Source organism: Peromyscus eremicus, chromosome 3 (genome assembly GCF_949786415.1).
Source record: "Peromyscus eremicus chromosome 3, PerEre_H2_v1, whole genome shotgun sequence".
Classification (NCBI taxonomy): domain Eukaryota; kingdom Metazoa; phylum Chordata; class Mammalia; order Rodentia; family Cricetidae; genus Peromyscus; species Peromyscus eremicus.
Genome location: NC_081418.1, coordinates 131931876 through 131957797, shown reverse-complemented (window position 1 = coordinate 131957797; position 25922 = coordinate 131931876). Strand labels below are relative to the sequence as shown.

Below are 25922 nucleotides of genomic sequence, written 5' to 3'. Positions count from 1 at the left end.
AGGGTTTCTCTATGTAGTTGTCCTGGAACTGTCTCTGTAGATCAGGCTGGCCTAGAACTCATGGAGATCTGTTAGCCTCTGCCTTCCAAGTCAGGGGAATTAAAGACACATGTCACCACACCTCGCCTGTTTTTGTTTGTTTTTAAGGCTCTTGTATATGTTTTGTTTTTAGTCAGGGTCTCACTATGAAGCTTTGGCTGTGCTGAAATTTGCTACGTAAATCAGGCTGGCCTCAAACTCACAGAACTCCATTTGCCTCCATCTCTTGAGTGATGGGATTAAAAACATGTGCCGTAGCCGGGCGGTGGTGGCGCACGCCTTTAATCCCAGCACTCGGGAGGCAGAGCCAGGCGGATCTCTGTGAGTTCGAGGCCAGCCTGGGCTACCAAGTGAGTTCCAGGAAAAGGCGCAAAGCTACACAGAGAAACCCTGTTTCGAAAAACCAAAAAAAAAAAAAAAAAAAAAAAAAAAACATGTGCCGTTATGTCTGGCACATTTTTTCCCCTCTCATAAAAGTCTGAGAGTATGGGCTGACTCAGTGGTTAAGAGCACACACTTATCTTACAGAGGACCCAAGTTCAGTTCCCAGCACCAGGTTCCAGTAGCTCATAACTGCCTGTAACTGCAGCTCCAGAGGAGTCTTCTGCCTCTGGCTTCTGCAGGTACCTATACTCACATGCACATACCACACACAGACACACAAATAGATAATAAAAATTAATTTCTCTGTGAGTTTGAGGCCAGCCTGGTCTACATAGTGAGTTCCAGGACAACCAGAGCTACATAGAGAGATCCAGTCTCAAAAAAATAAGTAATAGTAGTTAATCCTTTTAAAAAATTCAACACTATCTGGTGGTGGTGGCACACACCTTTGATCCCAACACTCGGGAGGCAGAGCCAGGCAGATCTCTGTGAGTTCAAGGTCAGCGTGGTCTACAGAGTGAGATCCAGAACAGGCATCAAAACTACACAGAGAAACTCTGTCTAAAAAAAAAAAAAAAAAAAAAAAAAAAAATCAACACTAAATCTCAAAGAGCTTGCACTGTTTATTGAATTTTTTTTTTTTTTTTAAGTCTCAGAGTAACTGGGCATGGTGATGCCTTTAATCTCAGCACTTGGGATGCAGACAGGAAGATCTCTGTGAGTTCAAGGCCATCCTTTTATACATAAAGTTCCAGGCCAGCCAAGGATACACAATAAGACCCTGTTTTGTTTTGTAGAAAAACAAACAACAAAAAAAGAGTAGGGACTAGAGAGATGGCTCAGAGGTTAAGAGCACTGGCTGTTTTTCCAGAGGTCCTGAGTTCAATTCCCAGCAACCACATGGTGGCTCACAACCAACTGTAATGAGATCTGGCGCCCTCTTCTGGTCTGCAGTCAGAACACTGTATACATAATAAATACATCTTTAAAAAAATAAAAAGCATAAAGCTGAGTGTGGTGGCACACACCTTGAATCCCAGTACTTGGGAGGCAGAAGCAGGCAGATTTCTGTGAGTTTGAGGCCAGCCTGGTCAACAAAGTTTCAGGACAGCCAGGGCTATTACACAGAGAAACCCTGTATTGGGGATTTAAAAAAAAAAAAAAAAAAGGCTAGTAAGAGTTTAATGAAACTCAGCAGAAGCTGGCCAAGATAATAGCACTTCTAATAACCTTGAGCAGAGAATTATCTCATAAGAAATAAAAGGCAGGAGAGAAAATCCACAGAGTCAAAAAGACCTTTTAATTAAAAAAATACATTTATTTATTTACTGTGTATACCTATCATGTGTGGTATGTATATGTGGGTATGCCTGTCATGGCACATGTGTGGAAGTCAGAGGACAGCCTGTAGGAGTCAGTTCCTTCCTTCTGCCATGAGAGTCCTAGGGATGGGACTCAAGTCATCAGGAGAACCAAAAATCTCACATGTTAACCCTTTCACTGAAGCTTTGGAAAGAAAGGTATTTGCTCCACCCTGAAGAGGAGGAGGAGGTAACGAATAGTTAGTTCCTTTTTCTGGAGGACCAAAGGAAGATAATTCAGAAGCTTGCTGCTCAGTCCAGTGATGCTATGCTTCTTCATAACATGTATATTGTATCTTAAATATCTAACAGGTATAAATATAGGTAAAACATGTTAATAGCTTGCAGACATTGATGCAAAATTTTTCCTTACCTACCTTTAACTATTTATTAAAGATTAAAGCCCTGTTCTAACAGGCACTTAGAAACTGTGCTTATTTATTTATTTTATTTATTTATTTATTTTTATTTTATGATTATTTATGGCTCAGCAGTTAAGAGCACTGGCTGCTCTTCTAGAGGATCCAGGTTCAATTCCCAGAACTCACATGGCAGCTCACAACTGTCTGTAACTCCCGTTCCAGAGGATCCCACACCCTTACAGAGACATACATGCAGGAAAAACACCAATGTACATAAAATAAAAATAATTAAAAAATAAATCTAAAAAAAAGAAATTATGATGTTTTGATTATCTGTAAGTCATAAGATGCCTTCGCAAGCTTTTGGTCTAGCTAAGTAAGTTTTAAAGTCATCATTTTTTCCCTTTACAGTATTGATCCCAGATTTTTTAAAACTTTCTTATAAAAAGCATTGCAAAAAAAAAATCATACACTGAAATGAACCCGATCCAAAGACTATACAATTCAGTGAACGTCCATACTGTTAGGAATAGCCATTCAAAACCAAAGCTGTGGTGTTTCAAACTGGATTTCTCACTTTCACTCTCACATATGTTTCTATGAACTTATCTACTACTGGTTCCAAAGGCTTCCTATCATCAGCCGCACCCCCACTTGGGGTTGAGAACTGGGTTCTGAAGACTCCTATCTGGTGAAGAGTGAAGTGTATCCTTTGTTAGACGCACGGTGTTTTTATGGAGGAAGCTGTCACTAGGACAAGTGTGGACACATTCTAAAACCTCATAATTGCTAAATCAGTTGTTATTATTATTAGTGGTAGTATTATTATATTAAGACAAGGTTTTACTATATTAAGACAAGATGATCCTCTTGCCATTTGCTCAAGCGCTGGGATTATAGGCAGGAGCCACTGCCACACCCACACCTAAATTAGTTCCTAAGTAGCTGAATAGCAGGAAAAGAGAGAAAAACCATCCCAAACCGGAACAGCTGTATCTCCTGGCCGGGTTTACGAGCTGTGTGCTATGGTGGGTTTAACTAACGGCAATCCATCTTCCAAGTTCTCATCAACAGTTGTTACTGATTTATGATCTTTGGCCTTCAAAGCCGAGAAGAAGCAATGCTCACAACGGAAGTGAGTTACTGGAGTCCTTGTCCTTTCCTGAGCCCCTCCTCCTCTAGTGCTAAATACACGGTAGGCTCACTCAGTTTCTCTATGTTTATATCCAGGGACAGGTCAAAGAGTAAGGAAGGGAACATTCTGTCCTACACACTTCACGTAGTGGGAAGAGAGATTTCTTCCTGCAGCAGGCTCCCACCTCATACCAAGCATGGTCAGGCCGGTTCTGTTCTTCCCGATCATTGACTGACGCCCATTCTCTCTGCTAAGTGCTCAGCTGTGCTCCTTACATGTTTGCCCCATTCATTATCCGACTTCTCGGGATAGTGATCTTTTTACCTTGTTTTGCACACCTATCTCAGCCTCCCTACAAAGTGTGAATCAAGATCATTCACATGTGACCTTCCCGGGTTTTAGGTCTGAGCCCGCAGGAAACAGGACTGCCACGCACGTTTACAGAGTGAAAGATTTTAAAGAGTAAGAGCTAGCACACCGTCAACATTCTTGGAGTGGATGAGGCTCAGAGGACGCTGGCCTTAAAACAAAGGTCCCCTCCCCAATCTCGAACTCCAAGGTTAAGTGGCCTTCTTCCACACGGTCGTCCCAGTTCCCGAAAGTCACCAAGGTTTCTGGAGCCGGGACTTCGGCCGGGGCACGCGCTGCCGGAAGTCAGCAGGTGCACAGACTGGTCAGGTGTCTGTCCTCCAAGCCGGGTCGGCCGCGCACGCCCACTTGCTGACCCCAAGTCTTCTACCGGCGAAGCGATGGACCCAGAGCCTCTCCAAGTACCAGCAAACGCCGCCCTCGGGCTGCGGGATCTGCACTCGGAACCGGAGCCCGACGCCGCCGGGTCGGACTACCTGCCCCGAGAGGCCCCGCGCCGGCGGCCGCTGATTGGTTACTTCGCAGGGCGCGGGGAGGGGGAGGAGCCGCGGAGCCTCGGAGTCGGGGCGCGGGGCGGAGACACGCGGTGTGCGCGTGCGCGCGGCGGGCGCGATGGCTGCGCGCAGCGGGCTGGCCGCTCTCGGTGCCGGGCGCCGGGCGTGGAATCTTCCTGCGCGCCTGTCTGCGGGGCTCCCGGGCTGCTGGCTCCGGAGAGGTTACGTCGTGGGCCGCACTGAGGTGAGGACGAGCGGGTTCGGTCCAGCGCGCAGGGCTGGCGGGCGGGAGGGCGGTGCGGGTCACTGAGCATCCCGGCCTCCCGGACGCCCTCCCGGAGACCGTGGAGCCGCTGAACCCTTCGCCCTTCGTGGAGCGCCTTCCGCCCGCTGGAGAAGTCCGTGTCCGGGGAGAACGACCCATCCCAACCCCAGATCAGCCTCGGGTGGGTTCGCAGCTCCTTCCCGCGCGTCCGAAAAGTTTCTTAGCAGTTAATTCGTTTCTACTGTTCGAAGAGCCCGCTGATTCTTATTGCTGAAAAGGTAACTGCTTTGAACATGACCAGTAAACTCTGTACGGCTCAGTTGTGCAGCCTTCAAGGCAAAAAGAGCAATTTTATTATTTTCTTATTACTGTGTGTGTGATGTGTAGGCGGGCACAGGTGTCGTCGGAGGTTAGAGAACAACTTTGGGATTCTCGCCTTCCCAGTGTGTGTCCTGCGGTTGGAACTCGTGTCATGAGGCTTGTACACACAGCAAGCTCTTTTAACAGCTTAAACTGTGTGAGTTTCCAAAAATGAAAAGACTATGAATCTCTTATTTTTATCTTCCAAACAACCAGTCATTGTATTTTGGCACAGCTGCTTATCTCTCCCGCTTTGTGGCTGTAAGACTTTAAATCCCAGAGTTCTTGTCATTTCAACCCTGAACTCTGCGTGGACCTCCAAAAATGACGTTTTGAACTGAACCACAATGCTATTATCATGCCTAATTATAAGTGAAGGGATTTGTTGTTTGTTTTCGTGTGAGATGTCTCACTGTGTTCCCTGACTGACCTGGATGGAGCTCTCTCTGTAGACCAGACTGGCCTCTCAAACCCTTGATGATCCATCCTCCTGCCTCGGCCTCCCAGGTGCTAGGATTTCCGGTATGTGCCCCGAGGCCTGGTTCCAAGCAAATGGGTTTTAAGCTTAAACTTTCCGAATGTTGTTGCCTGAGTTCACACTAGAACAAAAACGAAATTTGAACTGCAGAAAGCGACAGATTTCCCTTTCGCCGGTCACCGCCTCCTCCTTTGGGAAGCATCTTCAGGGAAAGGTCTGCTGTGTTTCTCCCCAGCCATCTTTTGTGTCACTCAGCAAGTCATTGCTGGACACCTGAACAGTCCTAAGCACAGTGCCAGTGTCATTCACGGCAAGTGGGTGGGAGAGTCACGCCTCCTCTTCTGTTCAGACCCGTGTGCCGATTCTCTCTGAGAGGAGTACGGTGCTGAAATCAGAAAAGAACTCTGGGAAAATAAAAATGTCAGGACTTGTATGGTCACTCTGAAACTATCCAAGAATCCTAGTTTAGGACCCCATATGTGGAGCATTAGGGAAGGGCTACAGGGATCCTGAGGGCCACTTGTTATGAATGAAGTGTGCTGATTACAAGAAGTATACTGATTACAGCCGGCCAGTGGTGGTGCACGCGTTTGATCCCAGCACTCAAAGGCGGATCCAGCCTGGTCTACAGAGCGAGATCCAGGACAGGTACCAAAACTACACGGAGAAACCCTGTCTCGAAAAACCAAAATAAATAAATAAATAAATAGGAAGTATACCGATTACTAGGAGTAGAACTGAACAAGTTGGAAGCTTGTTCAGGTGAGGTGAGAGTGTGTCCAGGCAGAGACCTCAGTGCCTCCTGGAACCCTTGCTTGCTTCCAGGAACTGCCCAAGGAGTCGGGCTAAGGGCCCCAGCTCTGCTGCTAGCTCAGTTTGAAGTGGAATTCTGGATCCAGCACTTGTAAACCAGGCTGAGGAGGCGTTGGCTCATTTTCCTCTCAGAAGTTGGCTCTTTGATCAAGGGGAGGGAGCTGAGAAAAGAACCCAGGCCTTATACAAGTTATGTTTGGCCACATTCTTTAGCAGCTACTTTTCCCTTATGCCTTCATGGTACAGTTCTGCTAGGTAATACGCCATTTGAAGATAGACACCCCCTCACGGTTTGATAGAAAGAATAGATAAGAATGTTGGTTGTATGTCTGGCTTGGAGCCCAGTATGCTCTACTGGGCGAAGGTGCGAAGGGATCAGCCTTGCAGGCTTTGGGCCGTTTGTTCAAATATTTCCTGCGTGCATGAGAGACCTGGCTGCTGTTTTCTAGTGGCCAGAAGGGGTGGTCTTACTGACTTCTTACTTCCTGGCTTTTCCAGTTTTCCTGTCCACCTCCAACTTGGCTCATGGGCTAAGCCTGGCCATAAGCTAGGTAAAGGAGCTGAAGACAACTGCCCTGGGAGCAAGTACCTGCTTAGACACTCCTACACCCTAGTTTACCTGACAGAGTCATAATTTCACTTCCTTCATTACACCCTCTTGTCTTCCCATCCCATCTAGACTGCTGTTTCTCTGGTGTTTATAACTGGCATTCATGGGTTCCATCCTTAAATGTTCTTCTTAATCTTAAATGTTCTTAAATGGTTCTTCCTCGTTCCTCAAGAATAGACTTTCAGAATGTGTGTGTGCGTAGGGGTGTGTGTGTGTGTGTGTGTGTGTATATACACGTACGTACGTATGTACGTATGTGTCTGCAGGTGCACCTGAGTACAAGTGCCTTTGTAGGCCAGAGGCATCGCATCCCCGGAGCTGAAGTTGTAGACTGAATTGCCTGTTGTAGGTGCTGAGAACCAAGCTTGGATCCTCTGGAAGAGCAGCAATGCTCTTAACCACTGAGCTGTCTCTCTGAAGTCCTGACTTCTTCACACCTGCCCCACAGGTTCCAGACAAGATGCATCGGTCATCCTTCCCCCTGCCTTACGCCTGCTGGGCCTCTTTGGTTCAAGAGTCTAGCGTTGGCATCCATCATTGCTAGCTCAGAATTCTTTCCCAAGAAACTGCCTGTTTAATTTGATCCTTACACTGTATGAATTATCAAACTTAGAACGTTCAGGCCTGGGGTATAGCTCAGTGGTAGGGCGCTTGCCTGCCATGCATGAGGTCCAAGATTCTCTCTCTAGTTTTCCTGAGAACTTAAAAACTTTAAATTGATTGCTCTTTGTGGAAATGCTGCTGTCTTAGTGGTTTGTTTTCTAGGCTAGCTGCTTGTTCTGTCCTGTCAACTGAGAAATGAGGGGCTAGAGCACTGTTCATCTGTGCTGGGATTTTGTTTATTAAGGCAGGTCTCACTGTAAAGCCCTGCCTGGCCCCAACCTTCCAGTGCTAGGATTAAAGGCCTGTGACAGCATGCCTGGTCCTCTCCGTGGTTTGGACTGATCACCACTGGCAGAGCTTTGTGCATAGACTATGTGTGTTCTAAGGGTGGCTTGACCTAGTTGGTACCAAGAAAAGAGAAATGGCAGACAGGTTAGGTTAGTTCATTTGTTGTGATAATTGAGGAATGTCTTTTATATTAACAGGCAGTGTATAAACTAAGAAATGGAATGAGTTTTCAAAAAAGATTGTTTAGAGATTGGGAAATGGAAATTGAACTTTTTGTTAGGGTGATAACTTGGGCCTCATACATGCTAGGCAAAAACACTACCATTGGGCTATGTCTCCAGCCTGAAACACTTTTTAAATATGTAAGTTAATAAAGTTAATAATTGTGTATATTACAAGGATGAAATACAGTGCCAGTGGCCATGTAGGTTGACATGTACTTTTCAAAAACAGTTTGTCAATATAAGTTGTGTATTTACAATGTTTATGCTCTTTGGCTTCTTTACCCCTATTTTTTAAGAAGCTAAGAAAGGCTTGCCACAACCCATCATTTGTTAAGCGGAAGTAGGAGGATTAGAAATTGAAAGGAGTTGGGCTACATTCTTATTATTTTATTATTATTTTGGTGGTGTTGTGTAGATGTAACCAACCATCTTATTAAATAAGAAACACAGAGCCGATTCAGAGAAGAAAGCCAAGAGGTCAGAGCTAAGAGCCTCACCCTTCCTGCTTCAGCGATCCTCTTCAGCCAAGAGAGCTCTCCGAAAGGGCCCTACTTCCTGTGTGTATGTCTTTATATAGTCTAGCTGTTCTGCCTTCTCATTGGTTGTAAACCCAAACACGTGACTGCCTCGTCACTGCCTGTATGTACCGCCCTCCAGGTCCTTAAAGGCGTGCGCCATCGCCGCCACGCACTTGCTATGGCTTTAATAGCTCTGACCCCCAGGCAACTTTATTTATTAACATACAATTAAAATCACATTTCAGTACAAGTAAAATACCACCACATTTCCCTTTTTCTATTTTAATAAAAAGGAAAAAAAAGAAAAAGGTTATAACTAACAAAAGAAAAACTATATACAAAAGTACAATAACTATATACAATATATACAAGTAATAAATGTCTAAACAATGTCTAGTCCATTTGTATTTGACAAATTCAGAGATAATAATTTCATTATCCTATTTTGTTAAGTCCAAAATGTATCTAATTCACTTTCTATCCTAATTAATCTTCAACTATAACTAACTAACCTTCAACTATAACTAACTAATCTTCAACTCCCTCAGAGACCCAAGAAGGAAATAATATTAGCTAACAAAAATAAAAACAGAAAGTGCATGCAAGCAACTTCCAAAAAATTTGTGAGTTGACAGAAACAGCCAGCTGCCTGGACAGTCACCTGAGGTTTCTCCGCAGTGCTGGGGCATCATCTTCAGCCTATAGGCTTAGCATATCTGACAGACTCATTTGTGAAGTAGGATGTACACAAGGTCAACAGTTCAACCTCACATTGGATGAGAGCAGTCCATATACCAGAAACACCTGAATTCCACTAGTGTCATGTCATGATTCAGGATTTTAAATTCTGGAAATTGTCGATGGTTTTTTAATTCAGCTGTCCATTCTTCTTGGCTGTGTATATATGGCTTCATCTCAGCATCCCGTTCTTCTCCACATCCCTCTATCAAATGCCAGTCTACTACTGAGAGGCATGAGCTTAGTTACTCTTCAAGAATAACTGTTTCAGCTGCTGTTCCTATGACTTGTCTCTTATATAGCATTTTGAGACAGGGACTTGTATAGCTGAGGCTGGCCTTGAACTCTTGATTCTCCTGACTCACCTCCTGAGTACTGGGAATATAGGCATGTGCCACTAATCCCTGTTACACCCCCATCATAGCAAAAATGTGGAAAAACTTAACTTTGTACACTTATTTGTTTATCTGTTATTGGGAGGCACAAGCCACGGCACATGTATATCATTCAGAGGACAAACTAGGGAACTTAATTCTCTCCTTCCACCATGTGTGTTCCGGGAACAAAACTCAGAGTGTCAGACTTGGTGGCAAGTGCCTTTACCTGCTGAGCCGTTTCACTGGCCAAACTTACACCCACTTGTTTTCCATCTTACCTTCTTCTCTTTCTTTCTTTCTTTCTTTCTTTCTTTCTTTCTTTCTTTCTTTCTTTTTTTTCTTTTTCTTTTCTTTTTTTTTTTTTTTAGGCAGGATCTCACAGTATATTCCTGGCTAGTCTGGAACTTGCTGTGTAGACCAGGCTGGCCTTGAACTCATAGAGATACTTGCCTCTCCCTTAGAAATGACTAATGACCTGATTTAAACTTTCCAAAATAGTTGAAACAGTGTTTCAACTATTTCAACTATTGGTTTATTCACTCTGAATGTTAGATAACTAGAAATGATGTTTAGGGAGTGGGACTATATCTACAAATTGGCAAGCCACCAAAGACACCACCTAAAAAAAGTCAGGTGGGCTTCTGGGCATGGTGGTGCATGCCTTTAATCCCAGCACTCGGGAGGCAGAGGCAGGAGAATCTCTGTGAGTTTGAGGCCAGCCTGGTCTTTAGAGCAAGTTGCAGGATAGCCAGGACTACACAGAGAAGCCCTGTCTCAACCCCTCCCTCCCCCCAAAAAGCTTTTTTTTTTTCTTTTGAGACAAAGTCAGGTGGCTCAGGCTTGCCTGCATTTCTATGCTAGTGAGGTTGGCTTCCTCCTGTGTGCTGGTGCTGGGATTACAGGTATGCCACTAAAGAGGATTCTACGGTGATTTGTTTGTTTGTTTGTTTTCTGAGACGGGATTTCTCTGTGTAGACCAGGCTGCCCTTGAACTCAGTGGTCTGCCTGCCTCTGCCTCCTGAGTGCTGGGATTAAGTGCTCCCCGCCTTAAAATGATTTAAAAAAAAATTGATGATGGGAATTGAACATAAGTCCTCAAGCATACTAGGCAAATATACTTACCACTGGGGTATATTCCCAGCCCCTAAAACTTAAAAGATGGCTATGGCTGTGAGTGGTGGTGTACAACTTTAATCCCAGCAATTGGGAGGCAGAGGCAGGAGGATCTCACAGACTCCAAGCTACCCTAATCTAAATAGTAAGTTCCAGGCCAGCCAGGTCTACAAAACGAGACCCTCCTCAGAAAGGAGAGAGGTGGGGGGCACGGTATGGGGCTGGCTAGATGGCTCAGTAGATAAGAGTACTTGCTCTCTTACAGAGGACCTGGGTTCCATTCCTAATATCCACGTGGTGCCCATAACTCGAGTTCCAAGGGATCCGACACCTTCTCTAGCCTCTTCATGTATTAGGCACATATATGGTATACATATATACATCCAGGCAAAACACTCATACATGTAAACTAAATCTTAAAAGGAACTTTTTTTTTTTTTGAGACAAGGTTTCTCTGTGTAGCTTTGCGCCTTTCCTGGAACTCACTCTGTAGCCCAGGCTGGCCTCAAACACACAGAGATCCACCTGTCTCTGCCTCCCAAGTGCTGGGATAAAAGGTGTGCACTACCACTGCCCGGCCTAAAAGGAACTTTTTAAAAGATGGTTATGAAGACAATTGTTACTGGTTGAATTGTTTCTCACCCAAAGAGAACAAGGTGTAGAATTGTATTTTAATAGTCATAGGTATGGGGTAAAAAGAGTAAAGGGGAAATATAAACTGGTCGCATTAAAATACTAGGGTCATGTTTTCTTTGTATTCCTCTAGTTCCTGTTTTAAAATTGCTTATATTTATTTTGCTTTTTCCAGGACTGGTCCTTGCTAAGTAGCTATGCTGACTTGAGATTCACTATATAACCCAAGCTGGTCTTAAACTCTAGACCTGCCTTTGCTTGCTGAGTGCTGGGATTACAGACGTGTGCCACTGCCTGGTACAAAATTAATTTCAACAAAGTAGTCTGTGTTTGGTAAACTTCTTTGCTGTGGGTGGATTTAGCCAATCAGAAATGCCATGCTTTGGTATAGCTGAGTGGTGGAGTTCTTACCTACCGAGTGCAGAGTTTGGTTTCTAGCACCGCCAGACAGAAGGAGGAAAGCAGGCCATGCTTCCCTCTCTCCTTCTCTCTGATGCCCTTTTCCAGCAGTGACCCGAGGCTGCCTGTGTGTGTGAGGTTCTCTCCCTTCATCTCCTCTGTCTCTCATGCAGTGCCAATCCTCCTCTCTCCCTCCGTGCAGAGCCCTCCCACCTTTGGATTACTGTTCGACATCGATGGAGTGCTGGTTCGAGGCCACAGAGTGATCCCAGCTGCTCTGGAAGCTTTTGGCAAGCTGACAAACCCCCAGGGACAGATGCGGGTACCTGTGGTTTTTGTCACAAATGCGGGGAACATCTTACAGCACAGCAAAGCCCAGGAGCTGTCAGACCTGCTGGGGTACAAGGTAAGCGGCAGCCAGAGCATGGAAACCCAAAGACAGGCTCCAATTGGGTCCTCCAGCCTACATCCTTTTCTGTAGGTTGTGGTTTGACTAGGGCATGGAGTCTTAAAGTTCTAGCCTAGACTGAGATGACATCAATAGAGTCTTTACACACAGTTGTACACACACATGGTTGAGTGAGCACAGAAATCCTGCCCTTGGGGCTGAGGGTGGAGTTCAGTGGGTAGAATTCATGCCTAGCAAGCGTGAAGCCCTGAGCAGGATCCCAGCATGGCATTACTGGCCATGGTGGCGCACACTCATCACAGTCCGTTCAAAACCAGGCTGGGCCACTTGACACCCTATTTCAGGGAGGTGGGGAGAGGACAGGATTCTGCCCTTTATATTTTAGTGGTTGTTTTTTGAGACAGTGACTCATATCTGTAGTAGTCGATGATGACCCTAACATCTGGCCTCCACTAATTCTGGGATCACAGCTGTGCACTGCCATACCTGGTTTATGTGCTGTGTAGGCAGCTTGGGCTGCATAGTGAGACCTTGTGTCAAAGAAATAACAAAAACATCCTGCCCATCCACACAGCCAGCAGCTGGACAGCTCTGAGTGCGGTCCCCCAAGAGCCGAGCATCTTTGCGCTTTTGCAGTTCCTGGCTCTATCCAAGATGGGTACCTGCTTGGTAAGGGTGAACTTAGTTTTGGGAAGGGGTGCTTTGTAACAAGAGAGTCAATAAAGGCTGATTGATTATTAGGTAGTGCTGGCTGAGGTTGAGTCTAGGTAGAGGGATGGAGCTGCTACCTTGAAACTCTTTCCAGAAAGGGCCCTAAAAGCGTTCTAGGAACCTAGTGTGGTCGTGCACACCTCTGTAATCTTGGCACATAAGAAACAGAGAAAAGAGATTAACCACAAGTTTGAGGCCAGCTTGAGCTGTGTAGTGAGACCCCCATCTTAAAATAGTAATTCTGGGTAAGGACTACATTGTTGGAGATAGTGTAGATGTTGAAAAGCTGAGTCTTGGGAGCTGGGGAGACGGCACATGGGTGAAGTGCTTGAGTTTGGTCTTTAGCCAGGTTTGGTGGCACATCTGTAATTCCAGGGCTAGGGGGAGGCTTGGAGACAATTGTATCTCCAAGGCTTGCTGGCCAGCCAATCTAGCCTGTTAGCCAGTCTGGCCAAACGGAGCTCCAGGTTGAGTGGGAGACTCAATAAGGTGGAGAGTGACTGAGAAAGACACCCAGTGCTGCTCATGTCTGCTTCTCCGTACATGAGTCTCCACACAAATATGTACACATATGCACCCAAGCACACACTAACTAGATCTTGGACTGGGAGTATGAGTCAATGATTGAACACTTCCTTTGCATTTGCAAGGACCTGGTTCAGGGCCCAGCACTGGAGAGGTAGGGGTAAGCTAAGTTTCTCAGTAGAACTGAAAGCTCAGTATCAAGGTCCAAGACAGATTTTTTTATGACAGTGACAACAAATGCACTTGTGAAGACTGTGGTTTCCAAGTGAGGGATTAAGAAACCTCGGTGTGGGGTTGGAGATATGTTAAGAACACTGGCTGTTTTTCCAGAGGACCCAGGTTCAAGTCCCAGCACCTACATAGCAGCTCACAACTGTCTGTAACTCCAGTTCCTGGGGATCTGGCACCCTCGCACAGATATACATGCAGGCAAACACCAAGGCACATAAAAATAAATAAATCTTTAAAAAAGAAAGAAAGAAGTATCAGTAGGTCTCCAAGCTAAGCCCAACAGTATTGGTGAACAGTCAGATCTTACATCTGATAATGCTTCTCTTGTTCTGTGTGTTGACAATTAGGCATCCCCACACCCCACCCCGCCACACACGTGCACACACACACTCATCCAAGGGATTGAACTCATGATCTCATGCATGCTGGGCCAGCACTCTGTCGCTGAGCTACATTCCCAGCCCAAGGTAAATTCTCATTCATATTTGGCTAAGTCTTAGAAAGTGTCGGGGGCTAGGACAAGCTTTTACAACTTTGTTTTGAGACGATGTGTCCATCGTCCATTCTCCCCCCCCCCCCCCCCCAGTGACAGACTCCATTGGCTGTCTCTCTGTTATTTTCTCTCAACCTTGTATCTTCCCCTGCTTTCCTTTTTCTTGGTTGTCTCTGCAGGTGGATCCAGACCAAGTCATCCTCTCTCACAGCCCCATGAAACTCTTCTTACAGTATCACAACAAGCGGATGCTAGTGTCTGGGCAGGGACCCGTGGTGGAAAATGCCAGATCGTATCCTTTTTGTTTTGCTGTTCTGGATGGAGACAGGTGCCAGAGATGTGAAGTGGGCTCTTGGGGAACACAAGTAGGTCCTTTGTGTGGTTAGTCCTTGTTCCTGGTGGCACCAGGCCACATACCACCACATCAGAGCCGTCTGCAGGGCTTAATGTACAGAGTCCTGTGTCTTAATCCTGAATAGTTTCGATCTGTGTCTTGAGGACTCTCTAAGCGAACTGACATCTCCTGGGGTGACTACACGTGGGGTTTTGCTCCAGCCCTCACCCATCCTCATCAGCTCCTGAAATTGAATAGTACCCTTTGGTCACATGTACTCAGAAAGCAAAGCACACGATCCCTGGTCTCAGGCAGCTTGTTCATGTGCTCTGGATGCTTCCTGGGCACCATGCCAGGTTGTGCTCTAAGGCAGGTCAGGGACCCAGATAAGAGCACTGGGAATGTGACTTAATCAGGGACTTCATACTTGAGAAGGGAAGAACGTACCCACAAACAGTAAAGGAACGTTTAAGACAGCCGGTGTTGTCGGGTTCTCCTGAGGAACAGAACCAATAGAGTGAACATATATTATAAATGGAGATGTATTAGCTTGACTTACACAGTAGAGGCTGGGTAGTTCAACAGTGGCATCTACTGCTAGAGAGCCTGAGGACTCTGCAGCTGCTCAGTACACGATGGAATTCCTCAGACCTCTTATATCTGGGCCACCTCCAAAAGGTACCCCTACTCTGGGGAGGGCCTTTCCCCTCAGTTAACTTTTCCTGATTCGTGTCTCTTAGTTGAATGTTGGTCCAGTCAGGATGGCATGGGCTGGGGAGCTACCTCAGCTGTGAGGGATGGCCACCATGCCTAACGACCTGCGTGTGATCAGGACCCACACAGTGAAGGGGGACTGATGCCTCAGGTTGTTCTCTAGCGTCCACAAATAAATGTCATTTTAAAAAACGGTTATTACATCATGAGGGGATGAAGCTCAGTTGTAGAGTATTTGTCTATCACGCATGAGGCCTTAGTTTGAATCCCAAGACTCACGAGAAGAGATGCCGTAGGGCCAAGGAGATGGCTCAGCAGGTAAACGCACTGGCCTCGAAGCTTAACAGGTTGGGGTAGATCTCCGGGTCCCACACAGTGGAAGGAGAGAACTGACTTCCAAAGTTGTCCTCTGACATCCGCCCGTGCCCCCTCCCCAGCTAAATAAGTGTCTTTTAAATAATTGAAAAGATGGGATGCATGTGAAGGCTACGAAGAATGTGATAGGTTGTAGGTGCTAAGCATAAAGTGTAGAGGGAAATACCTCTGGAGGAGGACTGGCCTCTAGCTTCTGGGGTTGCTTTGATGGTGCCCTGGGAGATGCTTAAGACTTTCTAGGAAGGCAAGGTAGTTGGAATGGGTGGAGTTGGGCATTAGAGAGCAGAAGGGTAGGCCGGGGGTGGAGTCTGGGGAAGCTGGGAGCAGTGGAGAGCCAGTGCAGGCCCCTTGCTGCAGGAGGATCTGCTAGAATAATCATTTGGGGAGATTGGTTTTGAGTGTCGTCTGAAGCTATGTGTAAGGTTGCGGATGGAATTAGGGGCAGGCGGATGGCGGCAGATCTTAGGGGAGAGCAGGCTGGAGGCAGCTGGGTCTTCTGCATCTGGCCCCTTCCTTGCTGAATGGAATTTGACTGTCTGTTTTAGTTCCCTCTGACTTCGTTGTGACTGTGGTGTGACCTTTCCTGGGACTGTGTGAACAAACATGTCTTCAGCCCAGATAGGCACCACCAGCAGACCAGTTGGCTTAATGAACCAGTCTGCTAACTGGGGTTACCTGACAGGAGTGTGGGGGAGAGGCAGCCACTTCACGCAAAGGCCCACCCCAGAAAAGCCTAGGGTGGCATGACCGATGGAAACTGCATCCATCCCCTGAGCTCTGTGCACAGTTGCAGGCGGTGGCTGCTGGGAGTGTCTCTTCCCCTGAGAATGCTGACATAACCTCACAGGGCAGGGGAGTGGGAGGACGTGTGGGAGGGAGCTTGTGGGTCTGCTAACTTTCAGGGATTCCCACCTCCCTGCAGGAGGGAATGTGTCAACCCAGAGAAGTAGCTATTCATCAGTTACTTACCTGACTTTGCCCCCTTCCGTCCATAGAGGAGTCTCCTCCCTCCCCAGGACTTAGGGCTGCACCACTCATGGAGCCCTAGCGTGGGTGGGCCTGAGCCTGGCATCAGCTCCTTGAGTACACAGGCCTTGGGCCTCTGGTCTCTGGGATTGCACTGGTGTTACATGCATCTGCTCTGCCTGTGCAGGCAGCAGCCTGCCCCTTGGTGCCTGGGGGGGTTTATGACGGCTGCCTGCCTGCTGTGGTCAGGACTGGGTCTGGTTCTGCTCACCTGTGACCTGATGTGTCCATAAAAGCACCTTCCTCAGAGCTGTGTAGCTTTGCTTCCCTGACCTTGCTGCAGACTAGGCTTCCAGAACGTGGTGACCGTAGATGAGCTGCGACGAGCCTTCCCAGAGCTGGACATGGTGGACCTCGAGCGGCGGCCGAAGAGCACGGTAATAAGGACAGGGTGGGTCACTTCCCCCTCCACAGTACTCCTGAGGTCTCCGTGTGCCTGTCTTCCTGTTCCCTGTGTTGATCCCACGTGTTGGCCCCGCTGCTGGCGCTGCGTCTTGTTTTATGGATGCTTCTGCACTGGTCCTCTTGGAGAGGTGTATCTGGCCGAGGACTGTGTTCCCTGGGTGATAAGAATGGCCGAGAGAAGCAGTGGGTTCCACACCTTTGCCTTTGCTTTGTTGTAGTACTTCCTGCAGTTAACAGTGCTGCTGTTACTGGCGGCTTCCCAGGTGTTCTTCAGGGCATCAGTAACCTCTGCATGTTACTGCTGCTGCTGCTTTACCCTGAAGTGCAGTCCAGAGAGGCCGCCTTGTGAGGAAAACACTGAGGGTCTGTGTCTTCCCACTGCCCTTGGTGTTCAGCTCATACTTGAAAAAGGTGGTTTGATTTCTTTTTTCAGTTCTGGTGGTTAAACCGAGGGTTATACCTGCTTGGGAAGCCTCTGCCGCTAAGCTACACCCTAGCCCATGATTTCTTATTTTTTGGGATCATCAGTTCTAGGACACTCATTGACCCTTTGGAGTATGACACCTGAAGTGCCCCTTGACACATTCCTTGTGAAAATTTATATATATTTAATAGCTTACGTCAATAATTCAGGATTTGATGAAATGCAATTATAGACAAATAAGCTTACTTCATTTATTTAATAGAAAGTAGATTATAAGTTCTCCTTCCAGAATTTTCTAGTTGTAGAACAGATCCTACCCTTTGAGAGCTTTCTTCTGAGTCACTAAAATTCTGAGAAGAACCAGATATAGAGTGGGAACACATCTCAGAATAGATCCAAGGCTGAGCCCCACACAGAAGTGACTCACCTCAGCCAAGACTGCAGTGGCCCAGGGAAGAACAGGCCCAAGGCTGATAAAGAGAAAACCTCTAGAGCTGGCATAAAGATAAGAGAGTCCTCATGCCCGAGAGCTCCTCTCTCATGGCCTACTTTCTCCTTTAGTGCCCTGATTCTAGAGGCCCCTGCTTGGCCGGGACCTTGTTTTCCGCCCTGGCTGGAGAAGCACAGCTCACCACTGCCCCTCCTGGCCAACTTCCCCCGTGTGGCATCCCTCAGCCTGTGTGGAGCCCACTCTGGGCCTCATCTTTCCTCTTGCACATCTTCTTCCTAAGTTCTCTCTACTTCTTGGCTTGGGCGGTCCTTGGAGGTCTCTGACCTGTGTGGACCTGTCTTCCCTGCTCCTCGCCTCCGGGGACTGGTACTCCAGGAGTAGAAAGTGGCTAGCATTGATGGGCCTCCTCTTTGTCTTTTGGCAGGCCCCGAGGAATGACTTCTCCGCCATTGAAGGTAAAAGAGGCCGTGTGCCTGGTAGACATGGGTTCCTTGTTTTCCCTCTCTCCTTTCGACTCTTAGGCAGATAGTGTTGAGGGTGATCCTGTACATCGGGACCCGGGACACCTGGGTTCCAGCCCTAGCAGTCCACTCAGTACTCTGAGATGCCCATCTCCACAGTGCTTATGTTACTGTGTTGAAGAAGTGTAAGCTCAACAACCTATCTTGAGAGTAGATAAGTGGGGCTGGGGAGATGGCTCAGTAGTTAAGAGCACCGACTGCTCTTCAGAGGACCCGGGTTCAATTCCCAGCACCCACATTGGCAGCTAACTATCGGAACTTCAAGATCTGACAACCTCCCACAGACATACATCCAGGCAAAACACCAATGCACGTAAAATAAAAATAAGTTATAAAAAAACAAAACAAAAAGAAAAGAGAGTAACTAGGTCCTGGCAGTCTAGTCCAGTGTTACTTAGCTCTCCCCTTGGACAATAGAGACATTGTAACAGTTTGTTGCCATCCTGAAGTAAAATAATGTTCCCAGGACCCACATCAGAAAGTAATCAAGTGGCCAGTTGTGGTGGTACATATTTGTAGTTTCCCACTTGGGGGGAGCTGAGTTGGAGGATTTGAGTTCAAGGCTAATCTGGGCTTCACAGTAAGATTTATCTCAAAACCAAAGTAATTAGTGTAGCATAATGCCCTCCCTGTACCTGGAGTGAAAGGAAAATTCTTGGTGGGAACATTGTAAATGTTTCGATATGTTATAGTTAGCTGAGAAGCAAAATGATTGCTGTAAACAGAGTGAGCAGGAAAGTTCCAGCAACAGATACAGACTGTGTTTATAGGTGCAGTGCAGGTATGTGGGCAGAATTGCCAGTGAATTGATTTATCAAGTGGAGAACAATTCTTGGGGGTTTTGTTTGTTTGTTTGGTGTTTGGTTTTTGGTTTTTCCTGACAAGGTTTCTCTGTGTAGCCCTGGCTGTCCTGGAACTCACTCTGTAGGCCAGGCTGGCCTTGAACTCAGAGATCTACCTGCCTCTGCTTCCAAGTGCTGGGATTAAAGGTGTGCACCACCACTGTAAATTTTTAAGAAATGTTAGAAGTCTCTTGATTATATGATCATTTAAAGAAATTGTTAATCTGTACAAAAATACCTTGTAAGGCTGGAGAGATGGCTTAGTGATTAGGTTTGAGTCCAAATACCCACATGGTAGCTCACAACCATGTGTAAATCCAATTCTGGGGACCCAATGCCACCTTCAGGTGTCCACAGACGTGTACCAGGTATGCATATGTATGCACATACATACATGCCAGCAAAACACTCATACACATAAAATTTTAAAAAATAATAATTAATTAAAATACTTTGTGATTACATATTAGATGGAGTTGCTGGCCAGGGAGTGGTGATGTGCACGCCTTTAATCCCAGCACTTGGGAGGCAGAGGCAGGCGGATCTCTGAGGTCAAGCTCAGCCTGGTCTATAGAGTAAGTTCCAGAATAGCCAGGGCTACACAGAGAAACCCTGTCTTGAAAAAACAACAACAGGGCTGGAGAGATGGCTCAGAGGTTAAGAGCACTGTTTGTTCTTCCAAAGGTCCTGAGTTCAATTCCCAGCAACCACATGGTGGCTCACAACCATCTGTAATGAGATCTGGCACCCTCTTCTGGCCTGCAGGGATATGTGCAGACAGAACACTGTATACATAATAAATAAATAAATCTTTAAAAAAAAAAAAAAAAAAAAAAAGAAAGAAAAGAAAAAACAACAACAACAAAAAATGATGGAGTTGCTCTAACTTTGTGGATGTGTTCTTCCTCTACATGACTGTTGGCTGGGACCTCAGATACTGCTAGGGTAGGATAGGACACTCACCTGCTGAGTGTCCAGTTGTAACAATCAAAATATGTCCTCTATCTTTTAATTTTAACTTTAATGTTTTAAACATTTGTTTGTTTTTGGTACAGGGTCTCTCTACATAGCCCTCTCCTAGAACTCACTGTGTAGTCCAGGCTGGCCTTGAACTCACAGAGAGCCACCTCCTCTGCCTCCTGAGTGCTGGAATTAAAGGGGTACACCTGGCTCACATTTATATTTTCATTTATGTATGTGTCTGTGTATATGCCACATGTATTCTGGTTCCCATGGAGGCCAAAAAAGGGTATTGGATCCTTGGAGCTGGAGTTACTGGTAGTTGTGACCCATTTGACGTGGGAGCTGGGCATTGAACTTAGGTCCTCTGCAAGAACATCAAGTGTTTTCAACCACTGAGCTCTCTCTCCAGCCCCTTACTATGTTTTGTTTTGTTTGGAGACAGAGGTCTCACTCTGTAGCCCAGACTGGCTCAACTCTGTGGTCCTCCTATTCCAGCATTCTAAACGCTAGAGTTACAGTTGTGAGCCAAGAGGCCTGCTTGAAACTTAGGCTTCTTTTGAAGAAAAGACCTCGTGGTAACCACTGGCCTCTGATTTGTGGGTGCTGAGGGTGACTTGGAGCCACTTATCCCATCTCCACTCCCAGGGGATAGTGCTGGGGTGGGTGCTGCCCTGCCAGGCCTCCAGGGGATAGTGCTGGGGTGGGTGCTGCCGGGCCAGGCCTCCAGGGGATAGTGCTGGGGTGGGTGCTGCCCTGCCAGGCCTCCAAGGGATAGTGCTGGGTGGGTGCTGCCGGGCCAGGCCTCCAAGGGATAGTGCTGGGGTGGGTGCTGCCGGGCCAGGCTTACTTTCATTTGTTTAGTTTGTATTGCTAGGGTTGGGATTTAGGGCCTTGTTCATGCAGGCAAGCTCTTGATTTCTGAGCCACACTTCAGGGCCCGTTGTAGTTGAGTCAGCCAGTAACTGCCACAGTTCCACAGACCACTTACTTGGCTGAGTTAGGATTAGAGCTCAGGGCTCCCCTCATTCCAAGTTCTCCTTGGCTCTTAGGCTCCAAGATGTGACTGAGAGAGAACGGTAGTACTTGTGGGGTGGGGTGGGTGGGTAGAGTCCCGTCAACAGAAGCAGCGGCAGGGGATTCTCTGCTGCTTTGACACAGCAGTGACACAGGACACACTTAGGGGTGCTGCTGGCAGGTCCTGACTTGGTTCACCCAGGGTGGACTGGGGCGTGGCTTGGTCGGTGCTGCTCAGGAACCATTCTCTTGCCCAGATGTGCACCTCAGTAAAGACCTCTAGCTCTGGGTAGGTGTTGCTGACTGGCCTCGGTTGTCTCTGAAGGGCCTTCCACTTACCTACCACAAAGGGTGGGCCAAGTGCCCTGCCCCCTCATCCCTGTGCTTTTGATTTTAGGGGTCCTCCTTCTTGGGGAGCCAGTCCGCTGGGAGACGAGCCTGCAGCTGATTATGGATGTCCTCCTTAGCAATGGGAACCCTGGGACTGGGCTGGTGACAGCTCCATATCCCCACCTCCCTGTCCTGGCTAGCAACATGGATCTCCTGTGGATGGCTGAAGCCAAGATGCCCAGGTGAGGACACAGTGTCCCGGACTTTTCCCTCATAAGCCCTGTAGGTGCCACAGTACCCTGGCCTCGGAGAGGAAGGGCTTTGGAGAGTTACTTCATGTCAATTATTAAACTAAAACTACAGATGACTGAGCATGAAGATGTGTTGAGTGATTTTTAATATGTGCCCTGCTGCTCTCAGAACACATCCATCAAACAGGTAGTTTTAAGGTATATCAGTGGGTGTGCGTTCAAGATTCTTCCTCCTGGTACTGGTTCTTTGACTTCTCTATTTGCTTTCATCCGTGAGCCCTAGGGATGGGGAAAGCTGGGGTTATAAACCAGGATTATTCCCATGGTGCAGAGCCAAGACCTGAGACCCAGCTGTGTGGCACCTGTGCCCTGCCCTTTTCTGGGGCTGATAGTACCTCATTTCTGGCCCTCGGGGTGCCTGCCTTCTGTGAAGCCCGCCGATGGCTGCTCCGACTGAGTCCAGGATCTAGTGTGCTGTCACTCTTCCAGAGGCTGTGCATGGTCGTGTTCCAGACCCAGGACAGCCTGGGAGAGGCAGGGCTTCCTCCTGTGATGTGCTCTCCTCCTCCTCCTCCTCTTTCTCTTTCTGTGAGCTGGGATCGCACCGTGTAGCTCACATTGACTTCAGTTCATTGTTTTCCTGCCTCAACTCCCTGCTAGTTCCTGTCACGTTTGAAGTGTGTTCTGTAGCATGAGGTTTGGTGCTTCCTCTGTTATTCATAGAGTTAGGATATGCTGATTCTAGATGGGGATCAGGTGGGAGTTGGGTATGTCACTGTGTGTTGAAAAGCAAGGAGAAAAACAGTTTATAGACCAGATTTGAGATGAGTTTTCCATTCAAGGAATCACACGATTGTTTTTGTATTGTGAGACAGGGTCTTACTCTGTAGCTTTGACTTGTCTGAGACTCACAGTGTAGTGCAAGCTAGCCTTACACTCATACTTATCCTGTGCCTGCCTCCTGAGTGCTGGGATTACAGGCGTGTGCCACTGTGCCTGACTATTTACTTAGTAATCTCAAAGTTAGGATGAGGTGGTTCACAGCGGGAACTCTGGCACTGATGCAGGAGAACCACACATTTAACACCAGCCTCAGACCAGCCTGGAATACAGCAAAATCCTGCTTCACAAGATGAAAACCAAGAAACAAACAGAAAATGGAATTCTTTTGTTGTTGTTGTTTTGTTTGAGATAGGGTCTTACTGTTTAGCCTTGGTTGGTCTGGAGCGCCCAGTTATAAACCAGGCTGGACTCACAGAAATCTGTCTTCCTCTTGGCCTCCCAAGTTCATCACCACGCCCAGCCAGAAAATGGAATGTATGTAAATGAGTGATAGTGAATGTAATACCAAGCACAGTGACTACTAGGGTTTGTTTGGCTTAACACTGAGGATGGAAGATAAAAACACTTTACACAAGATAGTTTATTGCTTTCTCATGAAAAGAAGTCAGGTTGGCAATCTGGGGCCTTTGTTCAGTCTCTCCTTTATTAAGGACACACACAACTTCCTGAAGCATAATCTTTAATCCTTCGTGTAGAAGCCAGAATGACTGCCTAAGTGTCAGCCGCCACGTTAGCATTGCAGGTGGCAGGAAACAGTGGAGTAGGGCTGTTCGCCTGCCACACCAACAGAATACCTGAGTAACGGCTTGAAAGGAGGAAGATCCATGTCGGCCCTGGTGATTTGGGGCCTGTGGGGACCAGAACACTGTGATGGGTCAAACGTTGTGGTACAAAAAACCACTCCCCTCCTGATAACTGGGGAGCAGAGGGAGAGAGAGACAGGCAGGCACACCCGCCAGCAACTTGTTTCCTGTTCACTTCCTGAGGATTCCATCGCCTCCCAAGGTATCAGCTAGGGACAAGCCTTCTTGAGTTTGGGGGACCATGTAAGATCCAAACCATGACAAGGACAGAGAAGAGCATGCCCTCCCTTGTTTTAAGGACAGAGTCAAAGCAGTCCAGCACGTGTGCTTCTGCTGACTGGTTAGTGGTGCTTCCTCGCATGGTTTAAACAAGTGAGCACACCTAGCTTCAAGGGAGTCAGTGAGCACACCTAGCTTCAAGGGAGTCAGTGAACACACCTAGCTTCAAGGGAGGCAGTGAGCACTCTATGCCTAGTAGCCGGTGTGCTTTGTGACGTTCACAAAGACGGGAAGGATGGCAGCCAGAGCTTGTAGAACAGCATCCAATCTTCGGGTTCAGAGGCCTGGTGAGAGGGTGTAGTGGTTAATGCCTGCTACTAAGCCTGATGACCTGAGTTTGAATCTTGGGACCCATGTAAAGGTGGAAGGAGAGAACTGACTCCATAAAGTCGTCCTCTGATGCTCAGAGCACACATGTGCATATATAGTAATAATAATAATAATAATAATAATAATAATAATAATAATAATAGCTAAAAAACAAAACAAAACCAATAGCAAGGTTTGGGGACTGAGGTTATCAGAGTTTGGACTCTAGTTTTGCTACCGTGGGAAAACTGCCTGCTCTTGCCTCGGTTTCTTCATGTGTAATGGCTATTGGGAGGGAACTCAGGTTGGGTGCATGAAGACAGCTTAGAGAATGGCAGGTGGCCTGAAGGCTGGATTGCTGAGGTCTCTTCTTGGGCAGGTTTGGTCATGGCACCTTTCTGCTGTGCCTGGAAACCATCTACTGGAAAGTAACAGGCAAGGAGCTGAAATACGAGGGCTTGATGGGCAAACCCAGCATCCTCACTTACCAGTACGCCGAGGACATGATCAGGCAGCAGGCTGAGAGGCGGGGCTGGTCTGCCCCCATCAGGAAGCTCTATGCTATAGGGTAAGCCCACTCTATCTCCATCTTTCATGGCTTTCTCTTCCCGTCTGCCCACACCACCCTGGCTTCCCTGCAGCTGAGTCACACCACCCTGGCTTCCCTGCAGCTGAGTCACACCACCCTGGCTTCCCTGCAGCTGAGTCACACCACCCTGGCTTCCCTGCAGCTGAGTCACACCACCCTGGCTTCCCTGCAGCTGAGTCACACCACCCTGGCTCCCCTGCAGCTGAGTCACACCACCCTGGCTTCCCTGCAGCTGAGTCACACCACCCCCAGACTGATCTCTGCTCTGGTGCCTTTGCAACATTAAACTTGGGTTTTCTTCTCTCTCTTTTTTTTTTTTTTCCGGTATTGCCGCCCTGCCAGTGATAACCCTGTGTCTGATGTCTATGGTGCTAACCTGTTCCACCAGTACCTGCAAATGGCAAAGCGTGGAGAGGAGGGACATGGGACTGGTGGACAGCAAAAGCAGCGGCCTCCAGCAGCCCGGAGCTGTGCCTCCATCCTGGTATCCACTGGCATATACAGCTCTCAGGACACAGGCTCCCAAGTGCCCACGTCTGAAGGTGCAGAGCCATTCCATGGGCATCGAGACTTCAGCTTCAGGCCAGAGCTCCTAAAGGCCTCCCACGTTGTTCGTGACGTGAACGAAGCCGTGCAGCTGGTTTTCCACCAGGAGGGGTGGGTTTGATAGTAAGGAGATGGAGCAGGGGCAAGGGGCTGGTGGGGCGTTCGCCTCAGGGACTCCTGTGTGCCACTCTGGTCCAGGTCACAGTCCTTGCCGGGTCCCTTGCCACTGCTTCCTGGGACGAAGAAGACCGCAGCTTCAGGAGCTGTAGAATGACCTTGGGCAGCATTTCAGGAGGACGACTGGATTTCTGGCACTACCTGTGTGTCTCCTGCAGTCTGACCTCAGGCCGATTCCTTTATCTCTGTGCCTCAGTGTCCTCTCAACAAGGACTTTTTCCCCTTCAATACAGGGTCTCAACCATTGTAGCTCTGGCTGTCCTGGAACTCACTCTGTAGACCAGGCTGTCCTCGAACTCACAGAGATCTGCCTGGCTCTGCCTCCTGAGTGCTGGGATCAAAGATGTTGCCACCACACTTGCCTCAGTAAGGACTTCTAAAAATGGGGACAGTGTAAAATTATGTGCAAACTTCTGGAGGGCCTTTGCTCTCGCTGAGGGAACCCTTGTATGCCAGTACGGTGTGTACTAACACTCTTGATAGCTTTCACTGTATTCTCAAGTATTGCCCTGAGACTCTTGGGGCTTTTTTTTTTTTTTAAATTAAAAATGACCCTAATATTTGTTATGTTGTGTCTTGTGAAGCTTTATCTGGAATGTGCTAGAAGTCCTGCAGGGGGAGGGGGAGGGTACACATGGTACTCTTCCTGAGGCAGAAAAAGTCCTGACATTTCGTTCCCTAAGTATACTGTCTCCTCTTCTGTGGTCGTTCCTCTCACTCCCAGGTGGGGGCGCTGTCTAGGAATGAATTATTCTGGCTTTGGCATACGCTTAGCAACTTTCTTGGTGTGGAAA

General features: G+C 47.5%; 1 protein-coding gene across 2 annotated transcripts; it reads left to right on the top strand.

The window, feature by feature from the left end:
• Positions 1-4227: 4227 nt before the first annotated feature.
• Hdhd5 (haloacid dehalogenase like hydrolase domain containing 5) lies at positions 4228-25644 on the top strand. Of its 2 annotated transcripts, none has more exons than XM_059258499.1 (8): positions 4228-4388; positions 11766-11969; positions 14112-14224; positions 16665-16758; positions 18086-18116; positions 21399-21573; positions 24196-24384; positions 24748-25644. In XM_059258499.1, exons 1-8 carry the CDS (start codon positions 4263-4265, stop codon positions 25070-25072), a joined length of 1257 nt encoding a protein of 418 aa, XP_059114482.1. In that variant the 5' UTR covers positions 4228-4262; the 3' UTR covers positions 25073-25644. The 2 variants fall into 2 exon arrangements, with proteins under 2 accessions (XP_059114482.1, XP_059114483.1); XM_059258500.1 differs by lacking the exon at positions 4228-4388 and adding an exon at positions 4491-4687.
• Positions 25645-25922: the final 278 nt, after the last annotated feature.

Coding starts and splice junctions, on each gene's coding strand:
- Hdhd5 (XM_059258499.1), top strand. CDS start 4,263: ATGGCTGCGCGCAGCGGGCTGGCCGCTCTCGGTGCCGGGCGCCGGGCG. Junction 14,225..16,664: donor GTGGTGGAAAATGCCAGATC/GTATCCTTTTTG, acceptor ACCTTGCTGCAG/ACTAGGCTTCCAGAACGTGG. Junction 21,574..24,195: donor GCTGAAGCCAAGATGCCCAG/GTGAGGACACAG, acceptor CTTCTTGGGCAG/GTTTGGTCATGGCACCTTTC.